This window comes from Sparus aurata, chromosome 2 (genome assembly GCF_900880675.1).
Source record: "Sparus aurata chromosome 2, fSpaAur1.1, whole genome shotgun sequence".
Classification (NCBI taxonomy): domain Eukaryota; kingdom Metazoa; phylum Chordata; class Actinopteri; order Spariformes; family Sparidae; genus Sparus; species Sparus aurata.
The window spans coordinates 31,970,474-31,993,432 of record NC_044188.1 but is presented as its reverse complement, the minus strand read 5'-3'; the positions used below and the strand labels follow the sequence as shown (position 1 = coordinate 31,993,432).

Here is a 22,959-nt window from a genome sequence, read left to right as displayed (position 1 = left end):
GATAATACTAAATTAAAAGGACTCATCTGGATTTTGGTAGTGTTGCATCAGGATGGCGTGGATGTGATGAAGCCTGCTGTCCTTTACTGACACTCCGACACTCTGGAGAGTCTACTGACAGCTCCCTGCAAATCTGACATTCAGATCTGATGATGCCTTAATACACAGAACAATACTTCTGTCTTTGATAATGGATACTGGGCAACTGACAGAGCTATGAAGACACTGAGTGACACTATCTTGAACTTTAAAGCCTCTTTTGCTACTGACACAACAATATGCAATGGTATATGGCTACAAAGTAACACAGCAAGCAGGATCTTTTTGTTTTGTTTGTAAAAGATGCGATACATAGCATTTTTAAAGGAGTAATGTGCAAAAAATTGCTCCCTGTCTAAGGTCACCCCAAAAATGGAGGGGTAGCAAATCAGCGGAACAACCACTAACTGTTGCCCACTATACTCCTTGCTGTAGCTATCTATCCGTAACTTCTAGCTGTGGTAAGCTTGTTAGCTGTGCAGCTAGTTGCCCTATTAGCTGACTGGAGTCTTCCTGCCAAGATGGCACCTCAATTCACAGGGCGTGTGTTGGTGTTAACACTGTGGGCAACCAGGCTCAGCAACCTACCAATGAACATGACAGGACACTGGACTAAGACTGTACACAGCCCCTGAGATGGAGGGAGGCCAGTTAGAAGACATGGGATATAGAGGGACAGGACAGGCATTAAGTGCAGGAGAAGTATGAGGGAGCTTCAGCCGCAATGTGTTATTATTATTAAATATGTATATTTTGAATATTTTGACATCAGGCACAGTAATTTAAGGATTTATGTATTACAAAAAAAAACAGGGTTGGTGAATGTTGGAGCAGTGGAACTACACATCTTGATGTTTTTGGTGAGTTTAATTATGGCAAGTTTGAACTGTGTGTTTAACAAAGAGTTAACGAGGCGAGTTTAATTTCCTTTTCAATTAGACTACAAAAGCTATGACAGCTTGTGAAATGTAGCAAACTTGCTGCTTGCATACATCTGGGTCAGGACAGGCCGGGGCTAGCTGGTTAGCCTGCTAACATCAGTGGATAATTCACTTACATGTCTTAGACCTTAGCTTAGTCACACTCTACTGATAATGTTAATTAATTTTTTTACGTTTTAAACTTAAATTCTTACAAACAGTACATTTTACATGTTGCACCTTTAAACATCACACATTAACATATAGTGTGTTTATTAGAAGTTGTTTCATGAAAACTGCTGTTGATGTGGCTGGACACAGTCAGAGCAGAATTAAGAGTTCCTTTATATACTAAAATAATAGCTGAAAGAGTCTGAAAGGCTTTCTAAAGCTGCTAGCCTAATTGCTATTCTGTGCTAATTCTCTTTGCTGGTCACTTTCATTTAGCAATCCGATCGAACTCAAAGTTAGCTCTGCAATTAGTGGAGCAAATATTAACACCATGATGGAGTATTTTCAGTGCCACCATCAAGAGCACATTTCTAATTCAAATGTTGCTTCCTGTCCCTTAGGAATCACTTTCATTATAGCAAACAAAGACAAAAGGAGGTCACTTTTGCCATCCATTTTTATTCAGTGTAACACTGGCCAGAAAATGTGCATTTACTTAGCAGGGTCACCTCTGCCATTTTATTGCACCTCCCTTTGCACTGGAAAAAAAACTTAACAGATTATCAAAAATAATCAAACCTGTTGGTACAAAGTTAGAGGCTGTCAGTCATCTCAGAGACTGTCGGACTGTTTAGTATCTACGGTATCGGCCTACTGTTGTTCAGTTTTAATGTGTATGTCAATATGGCTAGTAGACTATATGAAGTGCATAATCCTGTCATTAAAAATAATCAAAAAGTAACTTTGCGTTTCCGTTTAGTGTTGATAAACCTGGACTTCCCCATGTCCTTGTGAACACAGCCAACCCCAGCCTACTCCAACCTGTTGGGCTCAGCCTCAGGAAGCACACACACAGGCAGATGAAGCTGGGGGGAGGTGGGGTTGGGAGGGGAGAGGGACGTCTGAAGCCGGGTGAGGTCTCACGAGTGGGGGGGGGGGCAGTAGGGTTGGGTGGGTGTGTTAAGGTGATAAAAACCTTTCATGACATTAGGGTCTGTGAGGTTCCGCGAGCAGATCATTGAGATCATAGCATGGAGCCTATCTTCCTCTTCCTCGTCATCGTCCAGGGACGGAGCGCGGCTGCCCGTGGTGTGGTGGTAGTTTATAGTGACTGCTTGCACCAGTGGGACAACAGAGAACACAGTTAGAACAGTGCCACCCTCCAGACCTCGGGAAGAGCATTGTGGGAGAGACACCACACTTCACCCATACTTTGTAATCACATCAAGACAAAATTCAAGCAGATATACAGTACTTTACTTTCAAAAGGCAAAAGGCAAAAGCAATTACAGAGATGTGTGTTAACCATTGAGGAAGATACTTTTTTTTTTTTACTTTGTACCAATGTGCATGATAATGTAAAACTGTTACTTACTGGCATCATAGCGGTATCCAGGGTAGACAATGCGAAACACATAGTCAGCAGCTGTCTGCTCCTCACCGTTCCTGTCCTGGTCAATAAGTCGAGCAGCACTGCTCCTCTTCCTCAGTTTAGGGAAGACTTTCCCCTGCAGAAGGGTAAAATATACAAAGGTTATTCTTAGTAGAGGGACTTAACTTCTGCCTTATGCTTCCACTGGAAGACTGTTTTGAATACGTCAGTGTAAAAGCAACACTGCTCTGAATAAATGTTATCTTTATGCTGTTTGGAAGGTGAGCTGTTGTTGCAGCTATAAGACAGAATACAGTGATACTTTATAGAAAAATGAAACACTGATATTTGTCGATAATACACAAGCTGAAAATATTGTCTGTAACTCCAGCAACTCTTAAATAATTTCCTTTTCTATCAGTTCTCAATTTGTTGCAGTAGGCAGCAGTAATGAAATAAGAAGAAGATGAGGGAACTAGCTAGCTAGCCATCTACTGCCAGTGTGTGGCTGCGTCTGCTGTGCAACATCATGACGGAAGAGATGACAGACAAGAGTGAGGCTCTCTACCAGCACTCTAAACAAGTTATCTCACCAGAGCTTTTTGGATTCCATATGTTTTTGTTTTTTTACAGATATCACAATAATATTGGCATCATGAATTCTTTTGGCTGTGATGATCATGAGAATCTGATATAATCATGAGACACAGTGACATGTCTAGGTGGGAGAAAAAAAACATTTCATGATTGGATTTGAATGTGTGGGAGCTGGGCACAACAGAGTTTTACTGCTGTCTCACAATTATGCATGCATCAACATCTGGCAAAATAATTTAAACTAAAAATGCATAAACAAATGCGCAAAGTAATAACATACAGCAGAGCACAGGCGATCACTGTAATTGTTATTTTTATGTAATAAGCATCAAATCAAATTGTATCTATAGTTACAAGCATAACTGGATCCCACCAAAACACAGAGAAGTAGACTGTGAAGGTAGGAAAAGTGAACCTTTGCTAGTTGGGATGGTTTGATACCTTTTTTTCTAATTTTGGAATGGTAGTGCTTCCACTCAATAAAGTTTGTGACACACCTTGCCTTTCTGAGACCAGAGGGGCGGCTCCAGCTGACCTCGTGGTAAAAGGCCTGTTTCAAGACAGGAAAGGAAGGCCAGGAGGTGTCCACCAGGGGGGAAGTGGAGGGGCGGCCGCTGGATCCCATCCTGACTGACCAGGACCAGCGTACCACCACAGTCGGCTGAAAACATAACGCAAGAATGACTTAAGAGCAGCAAAAAAGGGAAAAGGACAACATAGATTATGTAATACCTCTTTGGATTTTTTAAAACTAGTGTTTACTTTTAAGTTATATATTTATAAAGTGTAAATGAACACACACACACACACACACACACACACACACACACACGTAAGAGATGCAAAGGAGAGGGAGAACATTTGATAAAGAAGTGGTCACCATAATACATGATAGGCACTTACATGCATCTGACCTGCACCGTCCATTACTGGCTATTAACGCTTCATCAAGACAAGCAAACAACTGTGTATGTGTATTGTATTGTGGGAGAGCGGCAGTATACTTACGGCGTTGGTGACAGTGGATACAGACTATCTGGCGCAAAGGGACAGTAAGTGCATAGTCCCAGTAGATACTGTCAGAAAGGGAAATGTTTTGGATTGGTAAAGAAAATCACTGTGTAAAAAGAAGCTTCAGAGGCAGTTGTTCCTTTTCAATTCCTTGTTAGTGTAAATGCACTTTTTTCCACAGGGAGGATTTACATCATTTACATATTATCAACAAATAATAGCGGATGTCTGTTGGGTACCTCTTCTCGAGGTCACAGTCGCCCAGCGTGCCATTGATGAGCTGGTTGGGTGTCCACTTCAGGGTGAGGTTATCCCCAGCCTGGTGGAGCGACAGGTAGCCACGCAACACCTCCATGTCCTTCTTCTACCGTGGGAGACAGGAGAGAAGAAGAGCGAGGGACACGATGTGAGACGTAAGGTTCTGACTTTTGAGCACGAGACAGAGAACAGCTAAAAGGAGTCTACATCCTTGATTAAACCTTTTAAATCCACCTGACAACTTGCTTTCAAATCTTAACCAAATAGTAGAATACATTTTTTTCAAACTATGCTCATTGGCTTTATTTCCCCGAGCACTAGAGGATAAGATCCATACAACTAATTTCTGTACATTAAGGATGGAGCTAGAGCCGACAGGTGACTAGCCTAGCTTAGCATAACGATTGGAAGCAGATGCAAAAAGTTAGCCTGGCTCTGTCCAGATTTAATACAACAAAGAGAAATGTAAGAAAGTTCATTTGTGGTGGAAGTTCCACTCTATAATGAACTTGACTCTTAACAAAGTCATTCCCTCTTCTTCCACTTTCAGCGTTACGCGAGGCTAGTCACCTCTCGACTTCAGTGGCGTTAATGCAAGGAAAATGATACTGATGTCAATCTTCTCAGGAACTCAACATAATGTCTTGTTATATATTGAATCTTATTTCGCTTAAATGTTACATTTCTGTAGCAAAGTCTTAATGAACGCCCCCATTTTAAGGTTCTTTTTCCAAAATGACATACCGAAATTAAAAGCATGACAGCTCCCACATAGTTTGAGACTCAGGGATGTGCTTGGTACCATTGGAAAGGTAACACCCTCAGTTTTTTCTAGAAGTGTAAGTGTGATTCTATGACATACTGACACAGAGTTACAGAGGTTGGTTTCCGTCCAAACACAAGGGTGTTCCTATGTTGGAACGGTGTTCCTTTAGGGGTTCAATTCTATAAACTTAATGGTGTAACACTCCAAAACACAGTTCCTCTGCTTGATCAGAAGTATCTGATCAGTTTTAAATGACTGAATGATTTAGTGTCTCAAAAACCCCTGAGATCATGTGATTAGAAAATAGTTTTCAGGGCCTCTTGGTGTAGTTGACTATGATCTCATTTAGATCCATCCTGCTCAAACAGATAAAGTTAAAAAATGTACATATATTTCATGTTACAATACGCTGTATATGGACAGAACCTGATAATAGTATAATATAATATATAATATAAGAAGCAGAGGGTGGAATAAAATACAGTACCGTTAAAGATTTGTGATGTGAAGTGAATGCTTGATTTTTCTATATGTGCACTCAGCTATGTGCAGTTAGCATGGCTCTGTCAAAGGCTGAGCATTGTGGGAGGCAAATATGTGCTCATTATACATTCCCAGGGCCAAACATGCTGAAGCTTCTTGGCAGTGCAGAGCACATTACAGGCAGGAGAAAGACAGCTTTCATTCCAAAGATCACACATACAAATATTGTGTGCGCGTGTTTGTGTTTGTGTTTGTGTGTGTGTGTGTCTGTGACAATAATAGATGAAAATAACCATCATTTGCAATCTATCTGTACACCAACTGAGTGGGTACAGAGCGCTCTCTGTGTGTACTGCATGTATGTCAGCCTCCAAGTTGGATTTCTGTGTTCATCCGATATCAACAGTAGCTTCAGGGCTTCCACAGCAGCACACTGAGGCCTGTAATAAGTCATTTAAGTTTCTATGAAAATTGTTATGCCAATAATTAACAAAGCAAAAATGGAGATATATATGAGCTAGAGAGATACAGGGTTGATGTAATACTGATGTCTTATTTAATCATAGTGTACATTTCGTACACTGATGTATCCCATGGTTTCTATGATCATGTGTGACAGCAGGATATCACTGCTCTGATCCTCTGATGTGTTCACGGTGCTTTGACAAACAAACCAAACAGATGAACTCAGCAACACAACTGTCACATGTGCTCAGTTCACTACAGGAATCGAACTAAACACACCTGCTTCTTCACTAAATTTAATGTGGATTTTGAGACCAGAGAGAGTTGACTCTTTTGACCTCAATGAGGTGGATTTTACTTTCTACAGCTTGCACTTCATTTGAAATACATTTATACAAGTGGTGTGTGTCCTCACTACACAAAGCCCTTCCCTCGGTATCCAGCCATGCAGATTCGATTTTTGCCTAAATGTGTCCACATTTTGAGATATTTCTATTAAATATCTACTTCCATGCCATTGCAATGTTGGTGAAAGGAATTTTGCTTTGTGATGATCTGTGTATTTATAATGTCAACATTTCAAGAACCAGTATCCCTGATATGGTCATTTTTATCTATACTGTTGATAGCAAAGTCTGTAGATTATCCAGAATGACCAGGACAAATAATAAAACATTCATTTGTTCATTAATGTTTTAGTATTTCTCTGTTGTTTGTTAAAAATGAAAAAAGAGATAAGAGAGTATTAATATATTAATATCAAATATGTGCAGAGTAGTGATTAATCATAGTCAGTTCATGAGACAGATGTCAGGAATCATCTACTCTGCCTAGACAATACATTTCTTTAACTTCTCCCTGTCTTTGTGTCTGCTCTTGGGTCCAATTCAAAATAATTGGTTCAAACCATAACAGAGGAATTCCATTTACTTCCACTGTATTATTGGAGGCAAAAATCTAACCGAGTAAATCAATCAAATTAATAATCAAAACCAAAACTATCTGCTTAGCTAAATACCATGAAAGGTAAGTGGAAACATTTTTTTTTGTAAGTATGTCCAGAAGTGATTTGCAAGTCAGAACTGAGGATCCAGGAGGTGTTTGATGGATCAGCATCAGCTATATAACGTCTGATCCTTTGTTTTCTTTAAGGACACCTACTGTCAAAAAGTCTCTACTCTGCCCTATTAAAAAACAGGAACGACACACTGTTAAAAAAGAGTGATACAGGATCAGACCCTGCACTGGTATCAATTTGGATTGCCTTCATGAAAAACTCACATTGAGATTAGGAGCAAAAAAATTTGATCTGGACCACCCTGGTTCTGAACCAACCTTTTAACACAAACTTAAACAGTACCACAGATAGTGTATGTGTCAGGCATTAGTTTGAATCCTTTTGTTCAGTTGTCTCAAAGCTGTCCACAAAGTGAGAGTGTAAAGTCATACCGGTTGCACCAGGACGTTGTTTTTGCCGTAGAGAAGGTGTGTTCTAGAGTTTTGGTGGAGAGACTCCACATACTCCCTCGCTGAGGCAGCAAACCTGTCCTCTGACATGCTGCCACTGGACTGCCTCTTGCGTATCTAGAAAAGAAAAGATTTTGACAGTCACCTTACAGTATTTAACAAGTAACCCCCATCCCACACATCCTCAGTGAATATTACAACCCTCTACCATATGCCAGCATCTCCTGAGGACCGAAGCAGCTGATGTAAAACAGCCTCCACACTCACCCCCAGAGCAGGCCGGCGGCCCGCTGATGTGTCTTGGCCCCGGTGGGCCCCGTGGATCCGGTGACGCTGAACAAGCTCATTGGCTGAGGGGTCTGTCCAGAAATGATCCGACGTCTTCAGTTTTGTGTACTCCAGAGCACAGGGCCCCACTGAGAGCACATCATTTATCAACATTAGTGAAATACTGTTCCTGACTTTAATCTGTGAGCAGTAAAAAGAATAACTGTTAATAAGTGCATAATAAAACATGTATTGATAATGATGAAGCAATAAATAGTAAAGGTTTAACAATGACAGAAAAGGATGTTAGTTAATAAATGAATAAATGTGTTTGTTATACTGTGATAAACAAGTATTAGAAGATCAGAAGGTTTATATTACCATTCCGAGGCATCTATAAACTGTCTTATAATATTACAATAAACTTTAGGTTATTTACATAACCCCGGTTCTCTGAGTAATATGAGTGAGATGTCTCACTATGGGATACACGCCTCGCTGCAGACCTCAGAAGCATTAATCTCATTACGCCAATCCTGATTGGCTGGTGAAACGTGTCTGTCCACCTCAGGTAGTCCCGTCTACCTTAAATAGCGCATGCGGACGGCAGCACGTCATTCAAGATAAGCACCTCTTCTCACTCGCCCAAGCAAGAAGGGTTGTCTGGTGAGACGTCTCTCTCATATTACTCAGAGAACCAGGGTAATGTAAATAACCTAAAGTCAGTCCGTGCATGGTACATACTTGTGTGTATATGTATATACACGATATGGATATAAAAAGCTTTATATTAAGGTCCTTGCAATACTTGTTAGTTAATAGGCAATAAGGCCCTTATAGTCCTGACACTATTGTTGATTAACATTACTAAGAATATATAAGCATTAATAAAAACATCATACTAAGTTCTCTTTCATAATATTTCGCTCGATGTCTCACTATGTGATGTGGTAGCTCCCGTATTGCCAGACAAGCTTATCTTGCATCCACCAACCCACAGGGAAAATTACTCTGTTCCAATCAGGACAGCAAGATCGCGCGTGCCACGCACGGAGCGGAGACGTCCAGCATATAGAAACGGAAAAAAGTGAGAGGCAAGGACCAACTTGCTGCAGCACAGATGTCCTGAACAGAAACTCCCCTGAATAAGGCCCAGGATGCGGCCAAACCCAGAGTCGAGTGTGCTCGTAGGCCCACAGGTCACAAGAGGCCACAAATTCAATAGGAGAACATGAGCCCAACACCTTAGGCACAAAAGTCTGGTTGCACTTCAAAATCATCCTTACTTCCCCGGGGAAGAGCTGAGCGCATGACAGATGAACCGAAAGCGCGTGGATGTCACTAACTCGTTTAGCCGAAGTCAGAGCCAGTAACAACACTGTCTTGAGAGACACGTGTTTCAAGTCTGCTCCCTCCAGTGGCTCAAAGGGAGGGACTTTAAGCCCTTCCAGAACCACAGCCAGATCCCATGGTGGTACCAGTGGTCTGGACAAGGGGAGAAGCCTGCGTGCTCCCTTCATGAAACGGCAAACCAGCATGTGCTGGCTCGCGGTTTGCTTCCAAAACCCCACGTAACAGGCGGCGATTGCTGCCAAGTACACTTTAACCGTGGAGAAGGCTTTACGTTTGTCAATCAGGTCCTGCAAGAATGACAATATCACTCCTACTGGACACTGAAAGGGAATGTGGCCTTTTCTGTGACACCACCCCTCAAACACTCTCCACTTACAGTCATACAGAGACCTAGTGGAGGAGGCTCGAGCACTTTGTATGGTGGAAATCACACACCGTGAGAGTCCCACAGCTGACAGGTTGAGCCACTCAGGGGCCAAGCCCACAGCGCAATGCGTTCTGGGTGCGGGTGGAAGAGCGTCCCTCCCCCCTTTGATAGCAGGTCCCTCAGCAGCAGGAGCTGCCAGGGTTGAGCACACAGGCGCCGATATATCTCTGCCAGCCAGTGCATAGCAAGCCAATGTGGAGCTATCAAAATCAGTGTGTGGCTGTGTTCCTCACTCTGGACAGAGTTGGGGGTATCAAGGCCAGGGGAGGGAACGCGTAAAGAAGCTTGTGCGGCCAGGCGCGCGCAAGTGCGTCTACGCCAAGGGGAGCATCCATGCTGCACAGAAAGTAAAACAGCGCGTACTGCGCGTTTTCTCTCGACACGAACAGATCCACCGCGGCCCGACCGTAAAGGGCCCATATCTGTTCCACAATCTCCGGGTGTAGAGTCCACTCCCCGTATACTGGCGCGCCCCTGGACAACAGGTCTGCGCCTGTGTTCAGGGCTCCCGGGACATGTGTCGGTCTCAGGGAGAGGAGACAACCGCAGCTCCACAGGATCAGTTTGCGTGCCAGCATGTACAACTGACGGGAGTGTAACCACCTTGACAGTTGATGTACGCCACCGTCGTTGTATTGTCCATCCTCACCAGGACATGATGGCCCATGAGAGACGGAAGGAAATGTTTCAGGGAGAGGAACACCGCTGACAGTTCCAGAAAATATATGTGATACCACTGGAGGTCCACACTCCAGTGGCCCCTCACCGATCGGCCCTCGTGAATTCCGCCCCAACCCGTCAGGCTGGCGTCCGCCGTGACCACCTTCCTGGACAGGATGGAGCCCATGGGCACCCCGTGTGTCAGAAATGAAGGGACTCGCCAGTGGCGCAGCGCCCTGGCGCACCCAGGTGTGACCAGCACTCTCCGTGCACCATGACGCACAGGATCAAGCCCGCATGAGGCCACCCAAAGCTGGAATTCCCTCATGTGGAGGGGGCTGAGTTGGACTACGAGGATGGCAGACGCCATCAGCCCGAGTAATCGAAGACACAATCTGAATTGAACAGATTTGCCTGGATGAAAGAGCGCGAGACATGCCCTGAAAGTTTTCACTCGTTCCGCTGAGAGGCGCGCTGTGAAAGTCACCGAGTCCAGGGATAATCCCAGAAAGATTATGCCCCATGCTCTTTCCTGCGTTTATCACGAAACCTAGATCAAATAGGTGTGGTATGAGAATACGTGTGTGCGCCCTGGCCTCCTGCTCCGACTGTGTCAGCAGCCAGTCGTCTAGATATGTGGCCAAGCGGATGCAGCAGGGCTATTGCCGCTTCCGTGCACTGCACAAACACTCTCGGGCTCAAAGACAGACTGAAAGGGAGCACGCGGTACTCATAACAAATCCCCTGGAAAGCGAATCCCAGATAATTTCTGCGCGGAGGATATATCAGTATGTGGAAATACACGTCTTTCAGATTGACAGAAGTGAACCAATCGTTCTGTCGCACAAGGCGCAGCAGTGATGCGTGCATCCGGAACTTGTATTTCCTGAGATATCTGTTCAGAGCATGCATCAGCGGTGGAGAGAGGGGCAGTCAGGCCGCTCTCTTCTTCTTCCTGGCCTGGGCAGCTTGCGCGGGCTGTGCTGGTGGAGCTGCAGCCGAGGCTGAGGGCTTCTTGGCAGGGGAGGTGGGGTGGGCTGGAGCTTCGACAGTTTAGGTATCTCAAACTGCGAGACTTGAGAAGCAGCCTGTGCAAAGGTCTTGCGCTGTGCAGGCGGAGAGGGAGCTGGGGGCTTTCGAGGGAGGCAGAGTTGGAGAGCTTCGTCTTCCTTCTTTTTGGCTTCACACCGCAGTTGCATCGAGGCCAACGCGGAACCAAAAATCCCCTCCGGGACAATGGGCATGTCCAAGGCATCGTCCTTCTCTCTGTCTGACAGGTTGGTGAGGTTGAGCCACCGCACTCGTTCTTGCAGAACCATTGCCCCTAGCGCTCTTCCTGTGGCCTGGACCGCGCAGCATTGGACACGGAGACACAGGTCGGTGATGACCGGTATCTCCTCCCACGTGGCTGGGTCCTGAGTTTGCCCAAACTCCTCACATAACTCAGCCTGATAAGCCGTGAGCAGGGAGAGGACATTGAGCGCTCTGGCCGAAAGCGCCACCGCCTTGTATGCCTTTTCAGTCAGAGCTGACTGAAAACGGTCGGACTTGGATGGCAGGCTGGGGCTCCGGGAGGACACCGCTGACAGCCGTGGATGAAGGTGCGCTGCAACGAGTGGCTCCATCAGAGGCATGCAGAGCAGACCCAGGCTCTCCATCGCCTCACAGTCGAGGGACGAGACTCTGGGAATCGGACTCCTGCTGCTGTAAGGGCGGTCTCGCCAAGAGCGCGCTACCTCATCAATCAGCTCTGGGAGGACGGGGAGATGTTGCCGCCACCGTCAGAAGGGAGATAGGGGTCATGTCCAGACAAGCTAGCCTGGCGGGCTAGCCATCTGCAGAGACTCTTGATGGTGAACACCGCACAGTGTTGACACGAGCTGGGGACGTCGATAGCTAGCCGGACGTGTTCCAGCCCCAGGCAGCTCAAGCAGACCTGGTGTGGATCCTTACTCGATATCTTATTCCTGCAATGACAGAGTTGGGCTCCAGAGCCTCTGTGCCCTCTGGTGTGAGGGGTTTTAGCCTCCATCCACAAGAGTCGAGGCAGTTAGCTGGCGTGCTAACCATGAAGAAGTCGAGAAATTAGCTGGTGTGCTAATTCTTGGTGCTCAAACTGCCGTGGTGGGGTGTCGAGGACTAGGGGTGGGTAAAAATATCGATTCATCAATGCATTGCAATATTTTTTTTCCCAATTCAGTATCGATTCATAAAATCCTCTGAATCGATTCAAGCAAGCAGCGGCCCCCGACCACCTGCTGTCCCTCGCCGGACGCCTCTCGGTCCCCGCCTCCGGCAGCTGGAAGCACCTCGCCCGCGACCTCGCTCGAGGGTCGGAGGGTGATGTGCCACAGAAACACGGCGGAGCTGCGGAGGCGGGTAGCCGATGTCTGACGCACCGCTCTTTCGGAGACTGTAAACTCCCGGCGCAGCTGGTCTCACCCTGGCTGCTGCACCGTGCGCCTGCGAGTTGCACTCTCCTCCGGAGAGAGAGGGGGGTTGAGTGTGTGCTCCGAGTGAGAAGAGGTGTTTGAATGACGTGCTGCCGTCCGCATGCGCTATTTAATGTAGACGGGACTACCTGAGGAGCACGAACACGTTTCACCAGCCAATCAGGATTGGCGTAATGAGATTAATGCTTCTGAGGGCTGCAGCGAGGCGTGCATCCCATAGTGAGACATCGAGCGAAATATTATGAAAGAGAACTTAGTGTGATGTTATTATTAATGCTTATATATTCTTAGTAATGTTAATTAACAATAGGGTCAGGACTTATAAGGGCCTTATTTCCTATTAACTAAAAAGTATTGCAAGGACCTTAATATAAAGCTTTTTATATGCATATTGTGTATATACATATACACACACACAAGTATGTACCATGCACGGACTGCCTGGATCTCATCTGTCCTATCAGGATCTAGCAGAGTATTAAATATTTCAGATGTTCAAAATGGTGTCCATCATGCAGTTGAGCCACTTTTATGTAACTGGCTTATATGAAATAAGCAATGTTTTGCTATAAGACATGGTGCACTTCTTATTGTTGTTGTTGTCCGTTTTTATAGTTCCATTATAAAAAGGCTCAGTTATTTCTTAAATATTACTCACACAGGAGGAAATGGAGCATTTGTTGGGGACTATTTTTATCCATGGATTACTTCAAATTTGGTGCTCTGGTGGGACAGTGTGTGTGGGATCCAGTCCAAAACAACTACAGTGTGTGTGTTGATGGTAATGAATGTCAGCCAGAGCAACAGTGTGACTCAGATATTTTTTTGTTAAATGGATCTCTGTGGCACAGAGCAAAAGATATTCCACACTCTGATACACACACACATACTACGTGTGAGTAGCTAGACAATCACCAGACATGTCTTTTAACATAAGTTAACAATATGAAAGATGCATGTCAGTGGAAAAATACATATGACAGTAAAAGACTCACCAATAATCTTAGGTATAATTCAAGTTTAAGTGCAGCTGGTATTATTAAGTAATCATAAAAATCTGCAAACAAATATGTGTTATAAACATAAATATAACTATTTTAATTGATGTCATAACGTCATATAATTTCAGCAGAGAATGACTGACTACATTTATGAGCTTGATCTGAATTTTTTAATATAATATTCATAATTATTCATTAGTGTTTAATGACTAATTAATTAAATGAATCATGGTGTTTTTGTTACGAGCCCCTGCTGAGGGACTCTTCTACAGATGCTGCCATGTTACTCCACCATGTTTCTATGGTAGCCCAAAATGGACAAACCAAATTTCACTTTTTCACCTTTTTTAAAAGCCACTTTAATGGAGAACGAAATGAGGGGTGTTCCGTTGTTTTTGTCTAGAAGCCACTAATCCTAAACAAAATGAATTATGGCAGCATAGAGATAAAAATGGCACCACTAGCAGAAGAGAGACGAAAAATTCACCATTTGGGTTTGCGTGCGTTTCTGTCGCAGGGTTTCTCACTTTGTCCACCAGGTGTCCTCAGTGTGTCATACTGCCCTGCACACATGTTGCTGATGTTCCCTTATTCGTCCTTCTTAGCCACTATCGGCCTCATCTGCACCGTGTTAGTCAGTGTGGATACAGAGCGTGTTTCTCTTCCCTCACCCAGTTGTCACACTGTTCAACATGTCTCCTCTGGTTTAGTCTGCTAAGCTGTTTGTTTTGTGTTCCTGCCTGACTTCCCATGTGTTTCTGCTTATTAAACTTTGTGTCTGGGTTCTCTACCTCAGTCTCCTGCCTGCAGTCTGCCTTCAGCTCCTGAAGCGAAGCTGGCCTAAAGTTATATCCTATTACAAATAGGATTTCTGATCAGCAATTCGTGGAATTTGTTTACTATATAGTGGATTTTGCATTAATATAGGAACATTTGTTCTGGATTCTATTGTGTAGTACTTTTTGTTACTGGCCTCTGATCATTTTGGAAACGTTGGCAGTTAAAGCACAGTGTGATATACTCACCCAGTAGAGCTGCCAAGATGGGGCCGAAGACTGAGTCATGCATCAGAGCTTCCCTCTCATAGTATTTACTGCAGAAATAAGTGAATCAAAAGGAAAACTAAATTAAATGCCATTTGTCTCTAGTGAGGAGTCCTCTTAGAATTCATGTGGTTGGTGAAAGGAAAGTATCTTGTGATCTGCACATATTTAATAACCCAGAACACATTTCACAGAAGAGACCAGGCAAAAATCCATGGGCTTATCAGAAACTGGTATAATTCAGTTTAGTAGATGTTCAGTGTTACATCAGCAATCCTCACACAAAACTACTGGCTGCATGGTATCCTGGGACCTGTATCACAGGTGATATCACAAAGCTGGTTAACCATGTTAAACTACAGCCCACATCTGCACTCTGAGTTAAAATGGGGATTTCAGACACAGAAGAGACTGTAACTTACCATACTAACCGCCCAAATAATTACTATTATAGCTGCATACCACGCGGCTGTCCGGAGCTGTGGCCGTAAGGTCTCCGGTGCCTGTCGCGGCGGCAATCCCCGAACCCGGTGGTGGACCCCGGAAGTAAGGGTTGCTGTCAAGCTGAAGAAGGAGTCCTACCGGGCCTGGCTGGCCCGGGGGACTCCTGAGGCAGCTGACGGGTACCGGCAGGCCAAGCGTGCGGCAGCACGGGCAGTCTCGGAAGCAAAAACTCGGGTCTGGGAAGAGTTCGGGGAGGCCATGGAGGAGGACTACCGGTCGGCCTCGAAGAAATTCTGGCAAACCATCCGGCGCCTCAGGAGGGGGAAGCAGTCCTCCACCAACACTGTTTACAGTGGAGGTGGGGAGCTGTTGACCTCGTCTGGGGACATCGTCGGGCGGTGGAAGGAATACTTCGAGGATCTCCTCAATCCCGCTGACACGCCTTCCATAGAGGAAGCAGAGGCTGGGGACTCAGAGATTGACCCATCCATCACCCAAGCCGAAGTCACTGAGGTAGTCCGTAAGCTCCTCAGTGGCAAAGCACCGGGGGTGGATGAGATCCGCCCTGAGTACCTCAAGTCTCTGGATGTTGTGGGGCTGTCTTGGCTGACACGTCTCTGCAGCATCGCGTGGCAGTCGGGGACAGTGCCTCTGGACTGGCAGACCGGGGTGGTGGTCCCCCTATTTAAAAAGGGGGACCGGAGGGTGTGTTCCAACTACCGGGGGATCACACTCCTCAGCCTCCCCGGGAAAGTCTATTCCAGGGTACTGGAGAGGAGAATTCGGCCGATAGTCGAACCTCGGATCCAGGAGGAACAATGCGGTTTCCGTCCTGGCCGTGGAACACTGGACCAGCTCTATACCCTCCGCAGGGTGCTCGAGGGTTCATGGGAGTTTGCCCAACCAGTCCACATGTGTTTTGTGGACTTGGAGAAGGCATTCGACCGTGTCCCTCGTGGCATACTGTGGGGGGTGCTCCGGGAGTACGGGGTCGGGGGCCCTCTGTTAAGGGCCGTACGGTCCCTGTACTGCCGGAGCAGGAGCTTGGTTCGCATTGCCGGCAGTAAGTCAGACCTGTTCCCAGTACATGTTGGACTCCGGCAGGGCTGCCCTTTGTCACCGGTTCTGTTCATTACTTTTATGGACAGAATTTCTAGGCGCAGCCACGGGCCGGAGGGGATCTGGTTCGGGAGCCAATGGATCTCATCTCTGCTTTTCGCGGATGATGTGGTCTTGTTGGCTCCTTCGAGCCGGGACCTCCAGCATGTCCTGGGGCGGTTTGCAGCCGAGTGCGAAGCGGCTGGGATTAGAATCAGCACCTCCAAATCCGAGGCCATGGTTCTCGACCGGAAAAAGGTGGCCTGCTCCCTCCAGGTGGGAGGAGAGTTCCTGCCTCAAGTGGAGGAGTTTAAGTATCTTGGGGTCTTGTTCACGAGTGAGGGAAGGATGGAGCGTGAGATTGACAGACGGATCGGTGCAGCGGCCGCAGTAATGCGGTCTTTGTATCGGTCCGTCGTGGTGAAGAGAGAGCTGAGCCGAAAGGCGAAGCTCTCGATTTACCAGTCAATCTACGTTCCGACCCTCACCTATGGCCATGAACTTTGGGTCATGACCGAAAGAATAAGATCCCGGATACAAGCGGCCGAAATGAGTTTCCTCCGCAGGGTGGCAGGGCGCTCCCTTAGAGATAGGGTGAAGAGCTCTGTCACCCGGGAGGAGCTCAGAGTAGAGCCGCTGCTCCTCCACATCGAGAGGAGCCAGCTGAGGTGGCTCGGGCATCTGTTTCGGATGCCCCCGGGACGCCTCCCTCGGGAGGTGTTCCTGGCATGTCCCTCCGGGAGGAGACCCCGAGGAAGACCCAGGACACGCTGGTGTGACTATGTCGCCCAGCTGGCCTGGGAACGCCTTGGGGTCCTCCCGGAAGAGCTGGCATACCACCTGCACTGTTTCTTTTCTTCCTGAAAGACCTCCTGCCTGTTTAGGTGCTTTTACACTCTTATTATATTACTGCACCTGTGGATAACACTACTAAATCTCCTTGGACAAATGAGACGCTAATCAGAAATTTAAAGTCAACTGTTGCCTTTAATGATAATAAAAAAAGAAAAAACTATCTGTAGTTGTCCTTCTGCTTTGCATGTGTAACGTGTGTTGCAGGACTTTTTTGATTCATGATAGTGTATCTATCATGTGACAAAAAGCACTAACATCTGACACATTCCTTTCGTGGCTGCACACGATTGAATGCACACAGGGCTGCAACTTCGCCAGTTTACCAATTTTGAACTCCCTGCAAAACCAAGATGTGAACTTTCTTTGCCATCAGATGCAAATGTTTTATTTGCCCCTGCACTTGAGTAGATTGAAAATGAAGGTGAGGCAAATATTATCGCCTGTGTATTTTACAAGTGTGCCGTGCCTTATGTGTAGGTTTACAGATATATTTACATGTACAGCACATCTATCATAGTTCTGTTTATATCTCATATCATTTTAAACCCCTTTTTTTTCTGCCACAGTGATTTCCCTTTGGATAGCACCACTTCATCTCAATTTATTTTAAGGAATCTTCTACTGCTTCTGATAGCGCTCATGTGACAGGCATTCAACCAAGAATTCATCCTCTTTCACATGAATGCGCCGATAGCAGAATAGGCAAACCCAGAGTTAACGGAGCCAGTTGATGAACAGCTTCATGATATTACTTGTTAAGGATCACAGATGATGAGGCTCAGTGAGGCCAGGTGCTTTCCTGCTTCATAGTGCAGGCCGTAGGTCTACTGAGGCTACTGTTTGTATGAACTGAGTGCCTATTACGAATTTCCCATGTGTTAAACACAAAACTTGATATTTACCCTGGTCACTTGAATCAAATTAGATGAACTATTCTGCAGTCATCGGTCAGCAAGTTCTCAACAAGAGCAATAAAATTGTAACTTCACAAAACACTTCTCAAGTGTCAAGCTGTATTTTTCTACATGTAAACAGTGTGATTCACATTGTCAGATGTATGTGAACCTCTCTGCTCCACTTCATGTTTGAGGCTTTGATCAGTGAAGTAGTCGTGGAAGCGAATGTGTGGTCAGCTTGTTGAGGCAAATGGTGATTGAGAAAGAAACACAGAACAAAGCAAGAAAAGAGCGAACACAGAAGCCAAATGGAACACTAAAGAGGTACTGCTCATCACTCAGCTACAACAAAGCCTGGAGTGGTGTGCTTGTGAGTCACTGTTGTGCATCACCAGGGAGAGAAAAAAAAACTAATTACCTAGAGTTGTCCACAATGTACTGCACTATCTTGTCCAGAACTTTCTCGAAGAGAGCTGTCCGGACCCAGATGTGTTTGATGGCCTGGGCAGAAAGGGGCTGAGGGGGGCGGCTGGTGGTGGAGGAGCCCTGTCTCCTCAGAGGTTCATGGCCCATGCTCTGGGTTCTCCTGCAGGACACAAAGCACAATATTATTAATGACTGCTTCTACAGAGAAGAGGTCATGTTTGTCTTTGCAGCCTGGTGGACATAAGACTTTTGAGTCTGATACTGGCATGAATGTTAAAGGTGCAATATGTAAGAAATGGCCACCTGTCGATTTTATACTCCAAACAAATAGGGGCCAGCATATCACCAGAGTAACCGCTAACTGCAGCTGGCATTAGCTGGTCAGTTAGCCGTGGTCTGGATTGGGAGCTCAGAGCAACGGGGAAGTGTTGGTGTTTACAGTGCTACACAGTGTGTGAGTGTTAGACTGTGATGAGCTGTGGCTGGCTGGTTAGTCTCTGTTATTGTCAGTATTGTATTGAAGATAAAGAGAGGCTTTCTAAATCTTTTCCAAAAGCTTGAAATACACAGACACACCTTAACAGTAACCACAAATAACACTACAGCAGATTGCACAGGTTACATTGTGTTTAAGTAAAGCAATTCTGATGTAAAACATTTTCTCTGTCAAAGTCAATTAGGTTTGCTGTTGCCTAGTGCAAGTATGCGCTGTGCAGCTTTCTGAGGCTCAGAAATACAGATTTGTTCAATGTACTGCTAATGAAGTAAGAACAGAATGAGACTAATAGTCAACGGACTGGAGCTGGAAACAAAAACATACAACAACCTGAAGTTGTACATTGACTTGTGTAAAATAATTCATACAAGTAAGAAATTTGAAGGTTAATATATTTGACCATCAGGAGGCAGCGTTTAACAGCAAAATTAGTTGTTACATTCTATGGTTAATTACCAATCATTATATCTAACAGCTGATCACTGGTTGCTTTCCAATAAATCTATGTTCTATGTCAGACAAAAGGGGCGATTCTATTTTCAATGAATTCATGTATTTCACGAATATGGAAGCAGATACACAACGTCAGTCAGTAGAGAGGAGCACTTTCATCCCAGACTGAGTTTGATCTCGACAGAAATCAGACAAAACCACTCACACACGCCCACTTCCACAAGCTAATGAGTGTGTGCTTGTGCGTCTGTGCTTAGGGGGGCTGCCACAGTCACGATGTTAGCGATCCCCCGAAGTGTGTGTGTGTGTGCGTTTGTGTGAATAGGGTATTTCGCTAAGTCACGATTTTTGCAGTCCCCTACCATTTTACAAGTGTGTGTGTGTGTGTGTTTGTGTGCAGTGACAGTACATGAGGGGAGGGGAGAGGAGTATCAGGATGATGTCAGAGATAAGACAGAATGCAAAAGAGATGGGGTCCTGCTCTAAATAAAACCTGCAGTGTGGTGCAGTGTCATGAAGAAATTCAGCTTTCACCTTAAGCTATATATTGATGCTGCCATCCCCGTTGTTGAGTTAAATTTGTAAGTCTACTCTGCTTTAGTCATTGATCCTCTATCTGGCTGGAGTTAGAAGTTGGAAGGTGCTGTGTGTTGATGATGTAGATGCTTGGTGCTGTCTGTGGTGCTGAAGCGGCAGATGAATTCATAATTGCACAATTTTCTCTCAGTTCCACCCTCCTGTCAGCTTTGCCTTGGATCCATTATACTCTCCAAACTAAATACCGTATATACTAATTTTAATAATACATTGTTGCCTATATCATACTACAGTAGTATGTAGTAGGGGTAGTCCAATTATTGGCCCCGGACAATTATCGGGCGGATAGTCAGCATTGTCTGTTATCGGTATCTGTGATTTTTCTGTCAGATTAGCGATAAAATAAACTAATTTAAAAAGGTACTACTTTGGCTCTGATACAACCTCCTCTCACACAATGTCCCGTCCACATGTGAAAATGAATAGCCTATTCACAGTGAATAATCTGAATCTGGAGTAACAAGTTACTCAATGTATCAAATAAATGTAGCGGAGAGGAAGCATAAGGTAGCAGAAAATGGAAATACTCATATAAAGCACTTGAAAACTACACTTTGTTCTTATGTTTATTTGATCTGCAGTTGTTTGGACATTTTGACACAAAGATCTTCATTTCTAATGCAACTGAATGTAAGTGCTACATATCGGTTTTCAGTCTCCTACATTTCTAATCATTAGTATCAACCCTGAAAAAGGTTACCTGTAGTATTTAGAGATCATGGTCAAAGCAAAGTGACAAGCAGCAGTGTGTAGAGCGAGAGGATCACAGAGACACACTGATACTTTTACAATCCCAATAACATTCCCATAGTATTTCTGTGTTCATGGGTGTAGGGGAAGTTGTTGCTCAAATATTCATATTAATATAGTGATACAATACAACTAATGCAAACTACTGTTAATCTTTCATCCAACAATGTTTATCAAAACATTACTTTACCAATTTGTATAATAAACCATAACCAAAAGCCACACATTTTAAGTTTGGGGAAATAAATCATTTTGATTAAGGTAAAGCATAAGAGAATTTGATTTTGTATTTGTAAGAGTACAGAAAATCAGGGCCACAACAATAAAGACAAACTACTGACAAGAGCAGACAGGAACAAAACAAAGAACTGAACTAAAGATAAGACATAAACGAATGAAGGCGAAGATGAGACGGACCAGTGAAGGTGCAGGTGGAAATGCAAGGTTGGCTGTGTTCAGAAACACAATTGACATCATTTAACAGCAGAGAGTGGTGAGAGGAAAAGAAGGAAGTTTGAATTCATTAATCATTATAATTAGTTTGGCACTTACTAGCATACCATACTCTTATCAATCTCTAAGCATCTGTCATTTCCACACATGGGTTACAGCTATAGGGTTGGATAAAGTATGTGTTGGTTGGTGATGTGGGGGCCAGAGGGTGCTCCAGCTCCCCCCTGTTTGAAATGAACAAAGGGTTGCTAAAATGTTAGCGATTCCAACCCTTCACACAGTCTTCACTAGCCCATTGGGTTGTGAGTGAGTGGATATTGTTTTGTCAGCTGCTGTTTGCAAAATAAAGAATGAACTTCAAGAACAGAATCCTCAGCATGTTTTCATTCAGCCTATTGTTGAATGAGGCTTCCATTTAAACCAACCTGTGTATCCATGTATCTACAGAACAAGCTCCTTATGAGCAAAAGGAGCTGTGATATCTGTTGTAACCACTCCGTGTTGCTATGGTGATCCAGTTGTCATTCTGTGTCAGGGTTATAAAGTGTTCACTATTAGTACTGTATGTTTTCACCTTAGTTATTCATTGTTTATGGTGACATTGTAAATAACAGACTCTGGACCCCTGTAAAGTCAGGCAGATGGGTGACATAGGTTGACTGAAGTAAGAGCTACTTGTCTCACTGGATCATTCAGCCATTTGTGTTTATGTTATTCATTGTTTAAAATGCTGTTATGAGTATGTATACTTTAACTGATTAGTTGGATGACTGTTCTGTAATTAGCTAACCTATGTGCCTTCAGAATTGAAATACTTCCATCTCGCACCTGATGTTTCAGGTCAGACTTAGATAAGCTTAAATAATATTTCTACACACTATAATCTTTTAAAATTTGAATTCAACACCAAATGTTTCTTCATTATAAGATGGTCCTGGTTATCTGGAAAAAGCAGAGGCACAAAACATCCATATTTGAAGCTTAGAAGAGAACTTCAGAGGCAGATGAATGAGTCTGTGTATCTTTCTTTCATTCAATAATGTCATTCAATCTGGAAAAACAAAACAAAAAGGGTCTGAGTCGTACAAAAACCAATATTGTTACCCTTTATTTCATTTCCAGATTGAATTAAATAATGAAATAAACAGATGATGCACAGATGTAAATGGAATTTCAAAAACACATTGGTCTGGGACTGAAAAGATTAACGAGCGTACTGAACCAAGTACCAGCTTCTGACTTTTTGTCTTGTTTAAAGCAGAGCAGGGCTGGTGCCACCACTCTGTGGGAAAGAAGGCTACATACTAATAGAATATTGGCATTAGAGTGCTGCTTACATAGAGTACATAACATACACACAGGCACACATGAGAGGCCCTGTTTCACATCGCTTGTACGTTGTACTTTGGATTATTGCAGAAAATAAGCTCTGTGGAAAGCACAAGATTGTGATACTTACATGTTTAGTTCACCAAGATAATCTTCAAATAATTAAGACCACTTCATTTGTTTTTACTAAACTATACTATACACATGTTTCCATACAAGTTATAAATGTAGAGCAAAAATAGTTAAGTCCACTAGTGAGTGGATGAGTCTCTGCATTTGGAGTGATGACCTTTAATGTCTCAAACAACCTCTATTGTCTCATTTAGCCACTTGTTCTTGTTTGTCTTTAAATCTAAAATGTGGGGTGTTTACTGATATATTTTATGACGTGGAACAATACGGAAAACCA

At 44.3% G+C, this 22,959-nt stretch overlaps 1 protein-coding gene across 4 annotated transcripts in view; it reads right to left on the bottom strand.

Annotated features, from left to right (window-relative positions):
• sgsm2 (small G protein signaling modulator 2) overlaps positions 1-22,959 on the bottom strand; it is a 108,298-nt gene that overhangs the window by 19,020 nt on the left and 66,319 nt on the right. For 2 of the 4 annotated variants that reach the window (XR_003981164.1, XM_030393682.1), the window contains exons 4-12: positions 18,465-18,632; positions 14,736-14,803; positions 7,817-7,965; positions 7,532-7,666; positions 4,350-4,474; positions 4,108-4,175; positions 3,597-3,760; positions 2,506-2,638; positions 2,107-2,244 (exon numbers count right to left, since the gene is read on the bottom strand). Coding sequence is in view for 3 of the 4 variants with exons in the window: in XM_030393682.1 (XP_030249542.1) it covers positions 2,107-2,244; positions 2,506-2,638; positions 3,597-3,760; positions 4,108-4,175; positions 4,350-4,474; positions 7,532-7,666; positions 7,817-7,965; positions 14,736-14,803; positions 18,465-18,632 (1,148 nt within the window). In the remaining variant the exon portion in view is untranslated. The remainder of the gene's footprint in view (positions 1-2,106; positions 2,245-2,505; positions 2,639-3,596; positions 3,761-4,107; positions 4,176-4,349; positions 4,475-7,531; positions 7,667-7,816; positions 7,966-14,735; positions 14,804-18,464; positions 18,633-22,959) is intronic. The other 2 variants (XM_030393692.1, XM_030393701.1) reach the window with 2 other exon arrangements.